Source organism: Etheostoma spectabile, chromosome 22 (assembly GCF_008692095.1).
Source record: "Etheostoma spectabile isolate EspeVRDwgs_2016 chromosome 22, UIUC_Espe_1.0, whole genome shotgun sequence".
Lineage (NCBI taxonomy): Eukaryota > Metazoa > Chordata > Actinopteri > Perciformes > Percidae > Etheostoma > Etheostoma spectabile.
In genome coordinates this window covers 1,753,778-1,771,186 of record NC_045754.1, presented here as the reverse complement: position 1 = coordinate 1,771,186, position 17,409 = coordinate 1,753,778, and the positions used below count along the sequence as shown (strand labels likewise).

At 41.8% G+C, this 17,409-nt stretch overlaps 1 protein-coding gene across 2 annotated transcripts in view; it reads left to right on the top strand.

Annotated features, from left to right (window-relative positions):
* The window catches only part of kcnh2b (potassium voltage-gated channel, subfamily H (eag-related), member 2b), a 374,402-nt gene that overhangs the window by 311,942 nt on the left and 45,051 nt on the right, over positions 1 to 17,409 (top strand). For both annotated transcript variants that reach the window (XM_032503799.1, XM_032503800.1), the window contains one exon: positions 2,288 to 2,487. In XM_032503799.1, coding sequence (XP_032359690.1) covers positions 2,288 to 2,487 — 200 coding nt within the window. The remainder of the gene's footprint in view (positions 1 to 2,287; positions 2,488 to 17,409) is intronic.

The window sequence follows — 17,409 nt, the reverse complement described above, 5'->3', positions numbered from 1 at the left end:
CACAGGAACCATTCATCATTCACACACATGCATACACCGTGGCAGTGGCTGCCGTACTTCTCATCAGATAAACATTCACACTCCGATGGCACAGCATTGGGAGCAATTTGGGGTGAAGTGTCTTGCGCAAGAACACTTCAACATAGGACTGCAGGGCCAGGAATCGAACCACCAGCCTTCCAAATCAAAGGCAACCACCCTAACAACTGAGCCACAGCCACAAAGGCCCATATTGTAAAAAGTGAGATTTCCATCTCTCTTTTTTCAATTAAAAAGCAGATTGAGGCGCTATATCAAGTATCAAGACACTCAATCCACAGAGAAATCCAGACCGCCCGCATTCAGAAACTGTGCCTTTAAACGGCCTGCCAGGATTTCTGTAAGGTTGTGATGTCACAACTATACGATAAATAGGTAGAACGTTAGACACATCATTAGGGGCAAGATTCCAGATCGGCCCACCTGATCTTTCATTTTCTCAAAGGCAGAGCAGGATACCCAGGGCTCAATACTCACATGCTTGTATGTACACAGAGATAGTTTTAGACCTGTCTATACTAGCCCTCAGGCGATCACGTCTTAACGCCATTTTAATGTAAGTGATGGGATACAACATCCACAGTCCTCGTTTGGTGTGAAAATTAATTCAACACTTTATCTGAAGCTTAAATTCAGCAGTCTAAGTCGGACAAATCAAGTGAACACATACCAAAGGTGCAGTCTTTTTAGTAGGAAAATAGTTTTCTAAATGCTCCTCAACCTACAAGCTAAACGGTAGAATGCATGTTATTAAAGAAGGAAGATTGGGGATTCAGTCCTGCAATACTTACACTGAAATTGCGTCAGATAGGGGTCTTTTCACTGCCACTATGAACAGGAGGAACAATTAAAGCAACCAAAAACTCTTTCAATGTATGTACATATGGACACGTGAGTGTTGTATTCAAATAGACTTTGAACTGAACAATTCCTTTGACACAATCCATTGTCTGTGTAATTGTTTGTCCTGTCCATACTGGCCAAAACTACATCTCTTCTAAATGTAACATCAGTGTAGGAGGTGGGGTGACATAATAAAAATTCCTCATTACAGTCTACAGTTCAGCGAAGGCTAATAATAATAATATTGTATTCTTATAGAAAGTGTTGTCTTTCTTGGCCTGGGGATAGTACTATAGGGATAGTCAAAGAGTAATGATTTAAGTCAAACTTGTAAAAAAACCTTTAGGTTGTTTTTGTTAACAATTTGTGAGATTAGGATTGTGGCCGTTCTGGGGGTATTTCTGAACAGGAAATGAATATATGTCTGAGAATTTGTATGTATGACATAGATTTTATGGTAAAATCTACAAGAAGTACTTCCACTCTTGGTTGTGGGTAACCAGAGTACAAAGTCCCATGATCGTGCAGGGCCCCTTGGTGGATGGATGAGATGGTAAAGACATATGGTTCTGCCTGTATAGAGCGACCTTATTGGTCAACAAAGTTTGGGTTACCACAAAATGGTTATTGCGCCCGATAGCATGTGTGGGGCAGCGGCTTATACACTATCGCATATTAGCAGTCTAAAATCTGGTATTTAACTGGTTTTAACTGCTCTTTTATGCTCTTTTCTTTTTTCAAGCACTTTGTCAAAAGACAAAATCATACTATAAATAACTTAGTAAGAAATACAGTTAAAGTTAAAATTATATATGATATGATAGGATATATATGTATATATATGATATGTTGCAGGAATGATAAAAGAATGCAAGTCAGTTCAAATCCAGTTTAAACAGTGGTGTCTTAACTTATACAGAAAGAGGATACAGAAATAGCAGTGCAGATTGCCAGAGGGGGGTGTATTCCACAACTCACCTTTGGTTCCATATAGACCTAGAAACTCTGACTCCAGCGTTACTGAGTCTTACGTCATTGTTTTTTAACACAGCTCTGATTCATGCTGACATCCTTCTCCATTATTATACCATCAGCTGTCTGAACTTCCTCTGTCTATTGTTTTCTCTTTATCTTTTCCTTGCCCTTCTCCACTTACCGTATTTATATCAAATACATCACACAAGGGGGTCAAGCAAATAATATATTTCTTTTCAGATGGAGAAGACAGTCAGCCAGAAATGTGTCAGGTCATATCAGTGTATCAAACCCGCGTGTCCTTGTGCTTTATGTTAATGTCTACGTTCTTCTCGCCCTCTCTGCCTACTTCCCTTGTTTCCTCCTTCCTCACACTTCCAAATGCGCCCTCCTGTCTCACCCTCACCCTCTCCCCGTCTCCCACCTCCAGCCCTGATGTACGCCAGCATCTTCGGGAATGTGTCGGCCATCATCCAGCGGCTGTACTCGGGGACGGCCCGCTACCACACCCAGATGCTGAGAGTCAGGGAGTTCATCCGCTTCCACCAGATCCCCAACCCGCTCAGGCAGAGGCTGGAAGAGTATTTCCAGCACGCCTGGTCCTACACCAACGGCATCGACATGAACGCAGTGAGTACTGATCCTCATGCACTCGAATAGGGTGTTTGGCATGAATACGCAGAAAAGGCTAGGGTAGTATTTTGAGCCTCCGTTGTACGTTAATAGGATGTGAAGACTTTGTCTCAGCATGCATGGTCCAACACCAACAGAGAAAATAGGAATGATGTGAGTATCATAAGTGATATGCACACGCACACACACACATACACATTATTAAACGTGCAGATAGACAGGTTAAAGTATGTCTATTCTCGCATTGCCAGACCTTCCTCCACAGCACTACATAGTAGGGTCTTGCTTTTCCACACAAGATTTGGGGATAGGAGAGAAACGTGCTCTGGTTTATCGTCATTTCTTTAAACCAATCACAATCGTCATGGGCAACGCTAAGCGCTGCACGGAGCCCCGATGCCTCTGGAAAATAGCCTCTGGAGGGAGCTTTTTTTGTTGGACATGTTCAAAAGTTGTTTATGTCGTGAAACAGAAACATCAGATTGGACCATAGACCGTTAATATTAAATATATTCAATATATATATATATATATATATATATATATATAGTCTATGGATTGGACAGATAGTCTAGCTAGCTGCCTCAGAGCTATCCCAGAGGTTGAATGCCGTGGATATAAGCTAAATTAATTGCACCATGCATGGACCTACATCGGTTTGTTCACATGCATGAAGGCTAACACACTATTTTAACATTCAACTTGAAACACACATACACAGATGCCCACAGACACAGTGTGAGTCACACCTGTCACTGGCCACAAATGCACCATGCATGCTGACACACGCTGATTGAAGGAGTGCTTTTTATGTTCCTGTTGTATACAGTCAACCTCAACCTGAACTCTGAATGTGACACACACACACAAAACACACACACAAACACACACACACACACATATACTATAATCATAAACATGCCACACACTTAAGAACAGCTGATGCAAGCATGTAATGCAGTGCATGAGTTGGTGGATGACTTTACTAAATTTACAGCAACAATTTTACACTGCATTGTAAGCTGTTTCAGCTCAAAAAGTACCCTTAGCTAAAAACATCTCTGCTCATAGCTTCAAAAAGTCTTTCTAGCATCCAAATGCCTTCGTAGCACACTCAGCACCTCATTGTTGTCTGTGAAGCCTTATCAAAGCATATAGAACTCTGTTGAAGGGACATTCTGAAACGTTTAACCTGAAAAGGCTTAACGTGCTTTAATGTACCTAAACAACGATCATTCATCACCATATTTACCATGGCCGTTTCATGTCATGAACACTTGCCTGTCAAAAAAACTAAACTGAAATTCAACGATTATAGAAGTTATCTCACGTTTTCTTCTTCATTGGTGTCTATGACAAGGAAAAACCTGAACGTGGTTTAATGTACCTAAACAATAATCAATGCCCAGTAAGCACACATACAGTCCCTGACAAAAGTCTTGTCGCTTGTGTGCAAATTGACCTGAAGTGCCTCTGAAATATATTTCTAATCAAGATTTATTTACAAGATATGGCTCATTTTAATCCCAACAGCTTTTGTAATAATGTTTCAGTGCAAAACAAAACTGTCATAAAGTATTCTAATATTCACAGCTTGGTAAAGCCCATTGAGTCAATTTTTGCAAAGACATAAGTGTTGTCGCCTTGTCATGTGAGCTTCACCTATGACTAATAATGGATCAATTAGGTCTCAGGTGTGTATAAAAACAACCCCAGTACACTAGACCTTCACATCAACTGCAACTAGACATCTGCAAACATGCCTAAGATTCACCCTGAGACTAAAGTTTTGATTATTATGAAGCTGAAGACCAGATCCACTGCTGATGTGGCAGACACCTTCAATGTGTGTCAGCGTCAAGTACAGAGGATAAAAAAAACATTTGAAGACACTGGAGATGTTTTTGACAAGCCCAGGTCAGGCAGACACCGTGAGACAACTGCTCGAGAGGACCGTTTGTTGGTTCGAAAATCCAAGGCCAGCCCATTTTCTACTGCAGCAGAGCTCCCCGAGACCTGGTCCCCTGAAGTCCCTGTGTCAACCAGAAAAGTTTGTCGGATTCTGTCTCGAAATGGCCTCCATGGTCGTGCCCAGAAGCCAGCACTGAACTAAAGACAATTGAAAAACCGTGTGGCATTTGCCAAGGCCCACAGCTTGCTAAAAGGATGGACGCTGGAGAAGTGGAAGAAAGTGGATTTTTCAGATGAATCTTCTGTTGAATTACACCACAGTCACCGCAAATATTGCAGGAGACCTACTGGAGCCCGCATGAATCCAAGATTCACCCAGAAAACAGTGAAGTTTGGTGGCGGAAAAATCATGGTGTGGGGTTACATCCAGTATGGGGTGTGTGAGAGATCTGCAGGGTGGAAGGCAACATCAACAGTCTCAAATACCAAGAAATCTTAGCTACCTCTTATATTCCCAACCATAAAAGAGGCCAAATTCTCCAGCAGGATGGTGCTCCATCGCATACTTCCATCTCCACTTCAAAGTTCCTCAAGGCGAAGAAGCTCAAGATGCTCCAGGATTGGTCAGCCCAGTCACCAGACATGAACATCATGGAGCATATGTGGGGTATGATGAAAGAGGAAGCATGGAAGACCAAACCAAAGAATAGTGATGAACTCTAGGAGGCATGCAAGACTGCTTTCCTAGCTATTCCTGATGACTTCATCAATACATTGTATGAATCCTTGCCAAACCGCATGGATGCAGTCCTTCAAGCTCATGGAAGTCATACAAGAGATTACATTTGGATCTCACAGCACCACTATTTAATTTGCTGACATATTTTATTATTTGCAGTAAATTTGTTCAATTTCTGTTTAGGCGACAAGACTTTTGTCTTGCCAAAATTTGACCTTTCTGTCTTGTTTAAATTATAAATCTTTTTTCAGTGAAACTAATTTATTTCAGTGCAATGAACATCATTTGGGAGGGTTTTAGCTTTTCATATGAGCTATTTCTTACACCAATTGATTAATTAAAAGTCAGGTTAATAGCAGGTGTTTCTACAAAATAGATAAGCGACTAGATAAGACTTTTGTCAGGGACTGTAGGTCTCCACGACGTATTGTTGATGTAATCAAAATATGCCGGGTTTATGTAGTAGTTTGCTTGTTTGCTCACTGGCGCGACGTCCCCAAGACATCGATGCTAGACGTTTCAGCGACATGCAGCTGCTTTTTCCGCGATGCATATATATTTACATTGTTCTAAAGTATATAATACATCATACAGATGCAGGTTCATATACATCGTTCTAATGTATGCCATGCATCGTACAGATGCGGGCTCATATACATCGTTCTAATGTATGCCATGCATCGTACAGATGCGGGCTCATATACATCGTTCTAATGTATGCCATACATCGTACAGATGCGGGCTCATAACATCGTTCTAACGTATATTATACATTGTACAGATGCGGGCTCATATACATCATTCTAACGTATGCTATACATTGTACAGATGCGGGCTCATATACATCATTCTAACGTATATTATACATCATACAGATGCGGGCTCATATACATCATTGTAACGTATATTATACATCGTACAGATGCGGGCTCATATACATCATTCTAACGCATGTTATACATCGTACAGATGCGGGCTCATATACATTGTCCCAACATCTGCCGTACATTTTACAGATGCAATCTCAGGCACATCTTCCTGACATATGTTATACGTAGTACAGATGTCAGGAAGATGTGCTGATCAATTGATCTTGCATTAACCCATTTAACAGAACTGGTCATAATAGGTCACACGAAATTACTTTAACTATCTTTACTAAATTACATGAATTGCTAAAGTAAGATATATAAATCGTATACAATTACTTATAATACATTCTATTTATGAAGCACTTTTCAGGGTGAAAGACAATTTACATAGTTCCAATTATTATAGATAATAGCACACTGAAAATACAAAGAACTGTTGAATATGTAGCTACAAACCCAATTCCAAAAAGTTGGGACACTGTACAAATTGTGAGTTAAAAAGGAATGGAATAATTTCCAAATCTCATAAACTTATATTTTATTCACAATAGAATATAGATAAGACATCAAATGTTGAAAGGGAGACATTTTGAAATGTCATGCCAAATATTGGCTCATTTTGGATTTCATGAGAGCTACACATTCCAAAAAGGTTGGGACAGGTGGCAATAAGAGGCCGGAAAAGTTAAAATGACATATAAGGAACAGCTGGAGGACCAATTTACAACTCATTAGGTCAATTGGCTACATGATTGGGTATAAAAAAGAGCCTCGTAGAGTGGCAGTGTTTCTCAGAAGTCAAGATGGGCACAGGATCACCAATTCCCCCAATGCTGCGATGAAAAATAGTGGAGCAATATCAGAAAGGAGTTTCACAGAGAAAAATTACAAAGAGTTTGAAGTTATCATCAACATACAGTGCATAATATCATCCAAAGATTCAGAGAATCTGAAACAATCTGTGCGTACGGGTCACAGCCAGAAAACCATACTGGATGCCAGTGATCTTTGGGCCCTTAGACGGCACTGCATCACATACAGGAATGCTACTGTAATGGAAATCACAACATGGGCTCAGGAATACTTCCTGGGGACTGGTCCGTGCCGACTCTGGGAGGGGACCGGTCCGCCCCAACTTCCGAGGATTGATCTGCGCCGACTCGTGGGAGCTGGTCCCCGCTGGCTCCTGGCTGCCGCACATAGACAGGGGCTCAGGGAGACCGCACCTTGACTGGGGTTCTAGGTTTGGAGGTTCCAAATGGGGGGAAGCCGATAAAGCTCCCCGGCCAAAGCAGCCACACCCGGCACCTCCAAAATTCAGGGCTTACCTGCCATAGTGTTCCTCATAAGGAAGCAAATGGTGAGCCGGCGCCCCACATCAGTGGTCTTTCCCAGTTAGCCTTGCTGGTCTTTTTGTCCCAAAGTTCTGTTTTGACATTGTGTAGCTCTTTCCTTAACTTCTCTATGTGTCTGTCCTTGCAAGCAATTTTCTTTGTTAGTATAGTAACCTCATCCCGTTCTTTTTTCAAGGCGATATCTGCTGTAACTAGTTTGGCGAGCCTTTGTTTCTGCTCTGTGTTTTGGTCCATTAGCCGTTGCTTGTCAAGTTTTGCCCTGCAAAGTTCACTCTTTGATTTTTCAAATGATGATTGTTTTCTTTCTGCTTCATTGTGTTTGTCTGTTTCATATATTCAATGGATAGTATAATAGTCTTTCCTGAGTGGGATTGCATTAATAGGCAACAGATACATGGAGACATGTTTACCTCCTGTCAGCTGTCTTTATCATGCACTGCGGCCCAAGGAAACTAAATGTAAGGTAATTAAAGCATATACCCATAGTTTCCTGCAACAGGGAAATATCCTTGGACACATGCAGAATGTTTAAGTTAAAAAATCTGAAATGAGCTCCAACATAAAACTGAAAAACTGAAATTGAATGGGATGTAATGGACGCACCTTAAATAAAAACGGTGGTGATGTCATGACATTCCAGGACCGGTTCTATTCCTTTGGTTGCCCTAGGCAAGATTGAGTTTTGCGTCTGATTGCTATGCTGATACGGTAGATCTCAGACCTCCTGACAGACACAGAGCCACGTTTAAGACGCTGCTGAAGCCCAAAACTACAGTAGACACAAGGACACAAATGCGCAGCAGCTCCTTGGTCTGTGCCGCTGCTTGTCTTTATGACTGATTGTTGTTTAGGTGCATTAAACCACATTAAGCCTTTTCCTCGCCATAGACACCAATGAAGAAGAAAACGTTTATGCGAGATAATTTCTTTAATCGTTGGATTTGAGTTTAGTTTTTTTGAAAGGCTTAAGTGTTCATGACAAGATATGGCCATGGTAAATATGGTGGTGATTGATTGTTGTTTAGGTACGTTAAACCACGTTAAGCTTTTTCACGTTAAGAGTTTTAGAATGTCCCGGCTACGGGTGTATATGGATCCATATCCAGAGCAAGTATAGCCATAGATTCAGCGGTCAGTGTTTTTGGTTGGAATTCTATGAAACATCATGATATTAACTGGTCTCATCTGTTAATTGTCACAGCAAACACCCATGATTGTAAACTATGCTTTTAGTATCTATAGTAATTGTTTTTCAAATAAACTACACAAAAGGCAAAAAAGCATGATCAATTTATCCTATTTTGGCCATACACAGTCATATTGACCGCAAGGGTTTTTGTCCTGTTGAGCCGGCCACGGCTGATGTTCCTGGTGAGTTTGGCTACATAGCTATTATTATTATTAGTCTATAGTTTTTGTTTTTTTTGGGGCCTTCCCGAACCATTAGACCTAACCCTTGCGCCAACATACAGCCCACCTGAGTCATCATGGCCAGAGGCGGCTGTGGAAATGGGGAAGGATGGGACGGCGTGGACAGTGCTTCAGCTGACTGAATGTCCAGGGAGAAAGCCAAGCGCTCACAGCCTTTGTGTGTCTATTTGATGATGGCATGCTGAAGCACATCAAGGACTGCATTGTGGCTGAGGCCCATCGGCACCGTGGTGACAGCTCCTGGGCCCTGACAGTGGCTGAACTAAAGGCATTTATAGCCCTGCTACATGTACACGGGGCACAGGCTGGAAAACACATCGATGGGGACAGTTTGTGGTCAGAAAAATGGGGCTTGCCCTTTTTTTACAGAAACAATGACCTGAAACAGATTTAGAGAGGTCATGAAATTCCATCGGTTTGATAAAAAAGAAACCAGACGCATTCATCTGCAGGATGACATGTTTGCTCTGGTCTCGACCACCTGGAACAAGTTTGTGGCAAACAGCACAGCTTGTTACAAGCATGGTGCTAACATTACCGTTGATGAGCAGTAAAAGCTGGAAGTGAGCTGATAACAAAAAGAGTGCCACCAAGGCACGGTGCAAATTTATTTAGAACATGGGGAACAAGCCTGATAAATTCGGAATCAAATTTTGGCTGTGTGCAGCCCAAATATATACTGAATGGGGCTTCGTATCTTGGTAAAGAGGAGACACGGAGCAAAGGTCAGCTCGTGGGAGAGTGTGGTGCTGAAACTGGCGGAGCCACTTCTGGAGAAGGGAAAAAACATGACTGATAATTTCTTCACCTCCCTAAAACTAGCCACTTCCTTACAGGCCTAAAGGACCAGCCTGGTTGGCACCGTGGGCAAAGGAAAACGTGCGTTGCCTCCCTCTGTAAAAAAGTAGGCAGAGCCATTCAGCACAAAGGCGCTGAAATGTGCTAATGCGACACTGACCATTTACCAGGAAAAGCCGTGAAAAAATGTCTGCATTCTGAGCTCACTGTACACAAGTGTGGGGATAACAGATGGACCAAAGGCAAAACCTGAGTCTGTGACTTGTTATAATAAGACCAAATATGGCGTAGATGTGCTGGATCAGGTGGCGAAGGCGTGCTTCGTGAAAGGCGGAACACGAAGATGGCCAGTGGCTGTATTATAACATTACAACATCCTCGACCTGGCTGGAATAAATGCACGTCCCATTCAAGGAGTGCACCAGCAGCAAGATTTCAAAAAGGCAGTTTTGTGTTGCAGTTGGCAGAGGAACTGAGAGCCAAGTTCATGGAGGGGAAAAGGGCAGAAACTCACGGTGCTGGTCAGCAGCGACAGACACCACCGCACCAGGCATCAAAACGCAGGCAGTGCCAGGTGAGGAGGAGCTGCAGTCAGAACAAGACACAAGACCCCTGCAGCACATGCCGCAAACCCGTCTGTGGCAATTCTGTCAAAAGAAGAGCTGTCACCTGTGTCGACTGCATTTAAAAAGCCAAATGTAGCCTACACATGTGTTTGTAATTAGTTGTTTCCTGGTTTGTTCTTGGCTCTTTTTGTTATCAGCTCACTTCCAGCTTTTACAATTAGCCAATTTTCATTTGTGTTAGAAATATGATTAAAAATATAATCTTAATGTATATATATATATATTTTTTTGAAAAATGCATAGTGCACCAGTATTAAAATTGCAGCAGCAACTGAACTGAGAGCGGAGTTTATGGAGAAAAAAGGGCAGCGGCGCACGGTCCGAGCAGCGCTGCACACCACAGAAGGCACCAAAACGGAGTCAGTGCCAGGTTAGCATAGGGTATGCATGTTCAAATCAGCTAATTTTAGATGTTAGGTTGTTATGTTTCTATACCTTATTTTTTTAATGAAACAATCACAGTTTAATATGTCATGATATGAAGTATTGAAACATGTAGCCTATTGGGCCTACTACTCCAATGGATAATTAAACTCGTTAAAATGTACGTTTTGGTGTTATTTCGTTTTTCTAAAGATATTCTAACACAATACATGCATTGATATCACAATTAGGTATTTATAATGAGAGATTATAGAGTTAGGAATCTGGCAGTCAAAATTGCAGCTCATGGCAGTTCTAGTATTTATGGAATCCCGGCACTAGGACTTTGGTTTAGATTTTTCAACAGTTTTCACTGGTTATGAGGAGCAATATTTTAAGAGAAATATGATGCTAATTGATCGTTGTTTAGGTACATTAAACCACGTTAAACTTTGTCCTTACAATATCACTTAATGAAGCAGAAAAACTTACTGTCAGCTAACGTCCACAATAATAGGACTTTAGGTTAGATTCTTTTGACAGTTTTCAGTGGTTACAAGGATTAATATGGGAGAGAAATTTGGTAATCATTGATTATAGTTTAGGTACATTAAACCACGTTAAGCCTTTTCCTCGTCATAGACACCAATGAAGAAAAATGACAACGTTCACGTGAGATAACTTCTATAATCGTTGGATTTAAGTTTAGTTTTTTTTGACAGGCTTAAGTGTTCCAGATAAGATATGACCATGGTAAATATGGTGATGATTGATCGTTGTTTTTATTTGTACATCCTGTGACTATACAAATCACATGTAAATAGGAACATTATGGCGTTATTCTGTCACTTATTGTTAGCAGTAGGCTAGTTGGAACCAGTTACCTGCAAAGTTACAGCGTGCATGGAGATGAGAAAGATATGTATTGACTTGTCTAACTCTGGGGACACTAACGTGTGAAGGAGGCGATGGGGATCAAACCACCAACAGTGCGATTAGAGGATGACCCACCAAGCGTTTAGACTGCTCAAGTATAGTATCGTACCCGCATGTCTGTGGTAGGAAACAGGAGCACCCGGAGTAAACCCGAACAGACAGGGAAATCATGTGAACTCCACACAGAAAGGCTCCTGTTGGATGGATTTTAACCCTCCAGGAGCCTTTCTGAGGAAGGTTGATGCTAGCCAATGAGTCACAGTGCTGCCCTAAAAGGTGTAACCCTAACCAAGCTCACTAATCATGCCTTAACCTAACTAATAAAAGCAATAAACACTAGCCTGTCACAGGCAGGAACTTTACCGTATGTTTACGGAGATGGATCATTGAAGTGGCGGGCGTGGCTTTATTTTTCTTCCTTTGCACTGGAGACTATTGGAGATGGGAGGAAGGGGGGTGCGCTTCAGCTTGCCTACAGACTCAGACTGACACTCGGAATTTAGTGGGAAGCAAACTTGGGCTAGGGTGTCCTTTGCTCTGTGCCCAGACGGGGGAAGTTTTCAAATAGGGGGCAACTTGAGCTTCCTCAGGTTATCTGTCAGCCTTTTGTTCTCCTCTACCACTTCCTTGTTCTTTGCCTCGTACGCTGTGAGGAATGAATGTAATGCCATTACCCTTTCTTACAGGTGTCTTCAGGTGTGCTTCTGACACTCTTGATACTTATGTATTGTGTCATCTGCCCGCCGTGGACACTTGCACTTCAGATCCTCAGTCTCCTTGTTCTTTATCAGAAGTTGTCCACCTATTTTTTCACAGATAGCTTGTACTGTCTCTGCAGGTTGAATATCAGTTTTATAATGGAATCTAGATTTCCCGTTTTACACCTAGTTCTCTCTCGGCGTGAACTAGCTGGATTCCACTGCAATATTGTGACCTTGACATTAGGCTCAAGCTGAAGTCTCTTGATCTGCAGCCTGAGAGACATGACTGTATCTGCATATTCCCTGAACGATTCTTCTTGCTTGGTCTTCTCTGCATCCTGGAGGCTGAGCATCCGCGTTTGCTGCACAGCTTGTTTGTTGTACTGCTGCACCTCATGTTCCAAATTCTCCTTCTCTGCCAGCTGATGGACCTTATCAGCATAAACTATGGAAAGCGTCTGTGTCGTCTTTGTTTCTGCCAGCTGCTCTCTCACGTTTTCCAGCTGGTACCTCAGAGAATCCAAATTCATTTACTTTGCAGTTTTCAAATTGTTTTGTTCATCCTACCCATTTTCTTCTGAGCCTTGAAGAAATTTACTGTAATGAGTTTTTTTTCAGTCCTGACACTCTCAATATGGATTGTTAGTCGTCTTTGCTGGCTATCAGACTCACTTATCAGATTTCTAACGTTCATAATCTTGATGTCTCTGGCCAGGCCATATGTACACACCGCCACCGACTTTAGCTGCAAAAAAACTCTGGCCACCCCACCAAGGACGCTTGTCAAAAAGTACGGGGACGCCTTTTGACGCTTTGGCCTCTGACGTGGTGGTGGTCTCTGTCTGACCGGGAGAAGCTCACACAGCAACGGCCAATACACAAACACTGACACCTTTTATACATTACATATATAATGACAGAAGTTGTATTGATAATTGGTTGCAGCGGGGTCTTTTAGCAGTTAGCTCACTCGTAGCTGCTGAGCCGTAGCGCCGTGCAGGCAGAGCGAGCAACCGCCAGACTAACCTAGGGACCTGTGCAGGACTTCACTGTGAGTGGACCATTAGAGACGATGTGACCGGCAACTAACGTTAACTGGTCCCTATGTATAAACAACGCTATATTATAAACGATAGTTAACCCAGCATCGGCCATCATGAGCTTGTCCTCAGAATTAATCTTTTGGTGGGAACTAAAGTTTACATCGTATGTTTCTCTGGGATCAGCCAGAGTGAAGGACGTCTATTCTCCGATTGGCGGCTGGCGTGAATTGCGTTATAGCTCATTACCATAAAGTTGACAAATTTAAACTTTTAGATTGACGCTCAACATGCTCAAAACGCGACGCCGACAGATTTGCCGCTCCTCGCAGCTGAGAGAAGCCGGCTTCCGTTGAAAATGAACGACTTCAGGTAAAATTAGATGCTCAAGTCGGTGGCGGTGTGAATGTCTGGATAGTGTGCTTGGCGAGCTCTCTCTTCTTATTTTGGAGTTTAGTTTTCAGTTCACTGCAATTGTTGAGTTCACTTTCCAGGTTTTCTACGAGCTTACGCCGTTTCTCTGCCTCTTTTTTCAGATTTTCAAAATTCACTACTAGGGTTTTCTTTTTTTGCTGCACAATGTTCTTTTTGTTTTCCAGATTCTTGTACACAACGGTCAAGTTCTCATTCTTGCTTGTCAACATTGCTATCTCCTTAGAAAATTTATGATTTTCTTTCTTATAGATACTGTACCAATTGTACTGTCTCAAGTCTGTCTTTAAAAGGCTTTTCTTTTGCAACAGTTGGTTATGTTCTTTAATTTTTTTAAGGGCATAATGTTTATTCCCTCTCAACTCTTGAACCTGATGACGCAATTTCAGCACCCACAAGCTCAATTCTTTTTACTCCCTCTGTATGTTGATTAACTTTTCTATCTCATTCTCCTTCTGCTACCTGAGCGTGTGTATCTTAATTTGTAATATTATTTATTTATACCGCAACTGCCTTTTATTTATTTTTTAAACACAGCAAGAAAGTTTCAGACACTCAAAAAAACTGGTTAGAGCCAGCAGGCAGTTTAAAAAATAAATAAATTTAAAAAACTGCGACGGCAGAGATGCAACGCGAGTCCCATTCTACCAAGCACTATGTCTGAACAAACCCCACGTTACCAGATGTTTCCTGGTTACTAGGTACTAGTTCAAACCAAAGTATAAAATAAACCTGAAGCTGAAGAAACCCTAAATGTTAACAGAAAAGCCCCGCAGACTTGAAGGGGAGAGAGCTGTTCACTTCTTTGTGTTCTATGTGCGTGTGAGCGGAGCAGCACACAGCAACAGAAGGAATCTGTGTGTGTAGGGAGTGGCGCTGGGACTAGCCTATCACAGAATAGTGTAGGGGAGGGGCGCTGTGACTAGCCTATCACAGAACGGAGACACTGTCAGTGAGGAGTTTTATCCAATCCGAGTACATATATTGACTCGCGTTACTTGTATAATACTTGTAGTTGGCAAAAGTGCTTTATCCGTACCGGATACTCGTTTCAGCCAAGTACTCGGCTCATCCCTAATAGTAACCTCATCTTGTTCCTTTTTCAAGGCGATATCTGCTGTAACTAGTTTGGCGAGCCTTTTTTTCTGCTCTGTGTTTTGGTCTATTAGCCGTTGCTCGTTAAGTTTTGCCCTGCAAAGTTCACTCTTTAGTTTTTCTATTTTCATAGCTTTAGATACGGTAGATCTCAGACCTCCTGACAGACACAGAGCCACGTTTGAGACGCTGCTGAAGCCCAAAACTACAGTAGACACAGGGACATAGATGCGCAGCAGCTCCTCGGTCTGTGCCGCTGCTCGTCTCTATGATTGATCGTTGTTGAGGTACATTAAACCACGTTAAGCCTTTTCCTCGCCATAGACACCAATGAAGAAGAAAACATTAACGTAAGATAACTTCTATAATCGTTGAATTTCAGTTTAGTGTTTTTGACAGGCTTAAGTGTTCATGACAAGATATGCCCATGGTAAATATGGTGATGATTGATCGTTGTTTAGGTACATTAAACCATGTTAAGCTTTTTCACGTTAAGCCTTTCAGAATGTCCCGGCTACAGGTGTATTTAGTTCCATGGCAGGAAATGTGTTTCCTAAATACATGCATAACGTTAACTTACGGACAGGGATTCCAGACACACGCCCTGTAACGGAATGCTTTCTTGTTTGTGGAACGGATTCATCTGAAATAACAGACCATACAATTTGTACTGATTGCAAAAAGAATATTTAAATGTATACAGTCAATGTAAACATAGTACGTGACAGGATTTCTGCATTGTAGCCCAGATACTTTGTGATGAGGAGACACAGCCTCCACAGAAATGCATGGGGTTAGTTTGTAAAGCCAGTATTGCAGCTATGTAGCATACAAATATTTAGGGATGCATACAAATATTTAGGGATGAGCCGAGTACAAGTAGCTGAAACGAGTTTCCGGTACGGATAAAGCACTTTTGCCGAGTACAAGTATTATACGAGTAATGTCAATATCTGTACTCGGATTCAATGAAAGTCTCCATTGACTGTGTCTCCGTTCTGTGATAGGCTAGTCAGTGCTAGTCACAGCGCCTCTCCCTTACACTATTCTGTGATAGGCTAGTCCCAGCGCCCCTCCCCTACACTATTCTGTGATAGGCTAGTCCCAGCGCCCTTCCCTACACACACAGATTTCTTGTGTTGCTGTGTGCTGCTCCGCTCACACGCACTCAGGACACGGAGAAGTGAACAGCTCTCTCCCCTTCAGGTCCGCGGGGATTTCCCGTTAACATTTAGGGTTTCTTCAGCTTCAGGTTTGTTTTATACTTGAACTAGTACCTAGCAACCAGGAGACTTCTAGTAACGTGGGGTTTGTTCAGACATAGTGCTTGGTAGAATGGGACTCACGTTGCATCTCTGCCGTTGGAGTTTTTTTTTTTTTTAAACTGCCTGCTGGCTCTAAACAGTTTTTTTGAGTGTCTGAAACTTTCTTGCTGTGTTTTATAAAAAAAATAAAAGGCAGTTGCGGTATTAATGAATTATATTACAAATTAAGTTACACACACAAACACATTCCAACCCCCCTGCCCCAATCTCTCTCTTTGTTTCTCTCTCTCTCTCTCTGTATCTCTCACTCACTCACAGAGTGTGTGTGTCTGTGAGTGTGAAAATAAAAAAGAACCAAAAATAAATAAATGATCACACTGATCATAGAAAAGTTAAAAGTTAAAGAATAAAGTTATATTGTTGAGTATGAAAACTCTTCATTACATTTTACTTAACAATTGCAAGCACATTGTTGTATTTATTGTTGCAAAACTTGTTATATACTGTAGGCCTATATAGTTTGTTTGTTACCATGACAACACCAATGAAGCTCAATGCTGATGCTGTCATGGAAATAGTTTTCTAATCAGCAATAAATATAACAATTTATGATCAACCCATATCAATTGCATGCTTAAAATAACATACCGGTTAAAGCCCCGCCCATTCCAAGACAACCAGACCCACTTCCGGGTTAAATCTGACCACTTCCATGTTAGGCCCCGCCCAGTCCGAGTACAGATACGGATACAGATAATTAATGTGGTAAACAGATACAGATACAGATAATGCTGTACTCGCTCATCCCTACAAATATTACATCCCTTGCTGTATACAGCCTTCACTCAGCTTGCCCATAACTGCCTAAAGTGCGTTGCAAGATGGCCGCCGATCTACCTGCCTTAAAGATGAACTGAACTGAAAAACTAACTTTTGATAACTTGTTGGTTATGGTAATTACAAATGAATTACACTGGGTTTGACAGTGACCGGTGTGTGTGGGTGCAGCGTACTGTCATGCACTCTCCTCTATTGTATCCAAGCACATTATGCATTTTAGGAAATAGACTGCTTATATATCATGTCCATTTAGAGAAAATATAAAAACATGGTTATGGTCCTGTTTGTTTACGAAAATAGAGGCAGATAAATGGAAAATGTAATTGGACGCATTAATCTAATGGGATCGCTTGTCAGCTGCACGTAGGAGAGTTACCCCAGTTTGACCGTAGATGCGCGGAGGAGTCACGAGTTTTGCGGAGTTGGCAGATTTTTACAATGGAACTAGCAGCTGTTTCTGCATCAACAATGTGCCCTGAGATGGCGAACATCAGCTAGCTTCAGGGTGATTAGAG